This window comes from Medicago truncatula, chromosome 6 (genome assembly GCF_003473485.1).
Source record: "Medicago truncatula cultivar Jemalong A17 chromosome 6, MtrunA17r5.0-ANR, whole genome shotgun sequence".
NCBI classification, from domain to species: Eukaryota; Viridiplantae; Streptophyta; class Magnoliopsida; order Fabales; family Fabaceae; genus Medicago; species Medicago truncatula.
The window spans coordinates 3,975,997-3,979,842 of NC_053047.1; the positions used below are offsets into that span (position 1 = coordinate 3,975,997).

At 32.6% G+C, this 3,846-nt stretch overlaps 1 protein-coding gene across 1 annotated transcript; it reads left to right on the forward strand.

The window, feature by feature from the left end:
• Positions 1-1,703: 1,703 nt before the first annotated feature.
• Positions 1,704-3,258, forward strand: LOC11414919 (ethylene-responsive transcription factor ERN1). The gene has a single exon (XM_003618508.4). The coding sequence runs from the start codon at positions 1,967-1,969 to the stop codon at positions 3,200-3,202; it is 1,236 nt and encodes a 411-aa protein (XP_003618556.2). The 5' UTR covers positions 1,704-1,966; the 3' UTR covers positions 3,203-3,258.
• Positions 3,259-3,846: the final 588 nt, after the last annotated feature.

Below are 3,846 nucleotides of genomic sequence, written 5' to 3' on the forward strand. Positions count from 1 at the left end.
ATGATCATGAAGTTTGATCAATTGTGTCTACAACTCTAAAAATAGAATGACTACTGTAACTTTTATATTATGCAATATTTATATAATTATCCAATATAAACTGAGATTAAATACCACAGTACATATTACAAATATACCTCTCCTCTCTGTTACACTTGATGTATTCTCTATTTTTATGAGCAGGGTCGGACCTTGGGGTGTGCAAAACGCTCAATGGAGTTGGGCCTCCCCAATGTATGAGCCTCAAAAAAAATTATAGCCCAGTAGTACTACTAAGTACTATCCCACTAATTGGGTCATCTTGCTTTTGGTGTTAGGTGAGTGTTTTTTTTGGAGGGTGGTTTGAAGTTCCTCATATATACGGTAGTGATCTTTACCTTTGGGTGTACCATATATATACGGCACCTTGTATTTATCTCTTAAAAATATTAAGGCTTAATTGCACTTTTGGCCCCCTATCTTTTCAAAAGTTGCGATTTTGGCCCCCTAACTAATTAAAATACAAAACAACCCCCTATGTATTGGATCTTTGGCAGTTTTGGCCCCCAAGACCAATTTTGACTCGATCAACGCACACATGCATTTTTTTTTTGAATTATTTAAAAATTAATTTTTTTATTTTTGTAATTAAAAAAATAATTTTTTTATTTTTTAATTATTAAAAAAAGTATATTTTTTAATTAAAAAATTTAATTTTTATTTTTTAATTATTTAGAAAATATTTTTTATTAAAAAAATAAAAAATATTTTTTTATGTGGGTGTCACGTCAGCGACGACCAAGTCAAAATTGGTCTTGAGGGCCAAAACTACCAAAGATCCAATACATAGGGGGCTGTTTTGTATTTTAATTAATTAGGGGGGCCAAAATCACAACTTTTGGAAAGACAGAGGACCAAAAGTGCAATTAAGCCAAATATTAAATAGAACATTATTCTTTAAAAAAAATACATTTTTATTTTATCATGGCCCTCTTATCACTTACGGAGCCTAGCCTCCAGATTTATAGGATTATGAGTATGAGCCATAGTAAATATCTTCCATGTACTTCTTGTTTTTTACTTTCTTTCTTTTCCCAAGAGTAAATCTACAAAGTGCCAACAAGTTTAATATAGGCAATCATATTTATACAAGGTAAAATCCAAATATCAACCGTTGCTAGTTAAGCAGTCTAGTTCCTGCCAATAGCCCATAGGTTTTAGGCCATTCTTGTTGTTTTACTTGTTGTCTTTACCAATAACAGATATATAGTATTGTGTCTTAACATCTCCTTTGGTACCTTTGACAAAATAACAAGCAATAATAGAATATGAGTAGATCATAAAAGATCATATGCATTAGTATTGGTACAATCGCGCCTAAATAAATAATTCTCCAATTTAGTATTATCATATGCATTAGTACTAGTATGATCGCACTTAAATAATTCTCCAATTTGATATTTTCATACGCATTTGTACCGGTATGATCCCACCTAAGTTAGAGACTAAACATTAATAGAATTTTGTTGTTATTACTAAAAAAAATTAAGCATGTTAAAATTAGATAAAGATCATAGATCACATAATTTAGTTTGTACCACATAAGAAATTTGGAAGAAGTGGCAAATGGTACTGACAAGTTCAGGATTACAACACTAATGACAGAGAATATGATGAAATTATTCTCTTCACACATAAAACCTCACATCAGAAATCCATGTAATACCAAGTCAAACAAGCTGCACCAATTACCAAGTCAAAGAAACTGCCAAATGTTTAGATATAGCAGCCTAAATTATAAACAAACAAGTGAATAAAACTAATTAGTATGACTTATTCAGCTTAAAAATTTAACTAGTTCTAAGGTTCACTCACTCTCCCTTCACATATAAATGCACAACAAAACCAACTCAAATCAAACATCAAAACCAAACTTCAACAATACAGAAAAAAAAAATCACAATAAGAGCTTAAAAGAGTTCATATAATGGCAAGGAAGAGAAAGGTTTCTGAAGCAGTTGAAGAAGGAAGCATGGTATGGGATGATATGATGAAAGAAGCTGCATCACTCGGAGGAGCAAGGCGAGTCCGAAAGAGATTTGTTGGCGTTCGACAAAGGCCATCGGGTAGATGGGTTGCTGAGATTAAAGATACCATTCAAAAGATAAGAGTTTGGTTAGGAACTTTTGATACAGCTGAAGAAGCTGCTAGAGCTTATGATGAGGCTGCTTGTTTGCTTCGAGGCGCAAACACTCGGACAAATTTCTGGCCTTGTTCTCAATCTTCAACTAGTCCTGCTCTTTCTTCAAAGATCACCAATCTCCTCCTTCAAAGACTTAAAGAAAGGAATATGAATAACTCTTGTTCTTCCTTTTCTTCGTCGAAATACACTTCCCTGTTGGGAAGTCCAGAGGAGCGTAGGGAGCAACAACGAGCCAATGATCACGATCGTCAGGAGATGCAACAACAAGTGGATGCATATGGAGAAGTATCAAAAGATTTCTCAATTGATCAATTCACTGATTTCCTCAATGATCATGAGGATTATAGCACAAGCAACAATGAATTGATCAATGACACTGCACAATTCGATTACATTTCGAGTAGTTTTGAATCGTGTTTAACCGAAAACAATGGCTGCAAGGAGGATGAAATGAATATGGAATCTAAATCAAACAATGTGACAGAAACTTCAAGTGGTGATAGCAATTCAGAAGATGGTGAAGAGGAAGTCAATAATGATGTAAGTGTTGATGTTCCTGATTTTCGGTTTCTCGACGATATTGCTCCAACTAGTTACTACTCACCTTTTGAGATTGCTGAGGAAATGGAAGAGCAAATGGTGGAGAATGAGAGCTTTTGTGATGAGCCTTCAATGATTAGAGCTGTTATGAAGAGAATGAAATATGAGAGAAAATTTTCAGCTTCTCTTTATGCATTCAATGGAATACCTGAATGCTTGAAATTGAAACTTGAATCTGGAAACAATAATGGAAGAGGAATTTCTGATCAATTGAACAATCTCAAAGAAGCATGTAACAAAAATAAACTTGAGAAGAAGAAGAAGATGGTGGATGAGAAAAATGAAGAAAATAATCAAACTTCAACTGAAATGGAGTCTTCTTGTTTGTCAAGTAATGATGGTGATCTTTTTCTTTGGAATTCACTTGATCTTCCTCCTATTTGTTTTGTTAACTTACTTGAAAATGGTTCATTCAATTAGTAATGTCATTTTCATTTGTGCTCAATTTATGCTTAATTGCCAAGCAATTATCTAATTTGTAACACTTGTTTTGTACTATCTAATTTCTAATGAAAGTATGTTATTTCATTCATTTTGAAAACTAAAAAGTATCATTGGATCAAGTAGATTACTCGATTGGTGACACCGAAAGAGATTCAAGCAGAAGGTCTAGGATTCGAATCATGGATTTGTAATATCTAATTTTTAATTAAAGTGTTTTAATTTCATTCATTTTAAAACTTAGAAGTATCAATGTATCATTGAGTCAAATAGGTAGTTCGATTTGTGAGTTAAAAGACACAGAAGGAGGTTCAAGTACCAAGTCTTGGATTAAACTCTAGAAACAAATATAACCACTAACTAACTAACTAACATTTCCATATTAAAAAATAAAAACTCTTAATGTTGAACTTACATTGAAAGAATTTTTATACATTTTAGTAATTTTCATAAAAAGTTATCTCATCATCATCATCGGCAATCTAACCAAAACTATTATCCAATATATATATGACAAAGTAATGTGCTTGTGTTTCAATTTGATGCTTACAGTTTAATCACTAAAGTTATCTGTTATGACCTATGAAGTACAGATATGTACACAAACATCAGATACGACACGG

Coding starts and splice junctions, on each gene's coding strand:
- LOC11414919 (XM_003618508.4), top strand. CDS start 1,967: ATGGCAAGGAAGAGAAAGGTTTCTGAAGCAGTTGAAGAAGGAAGCATG.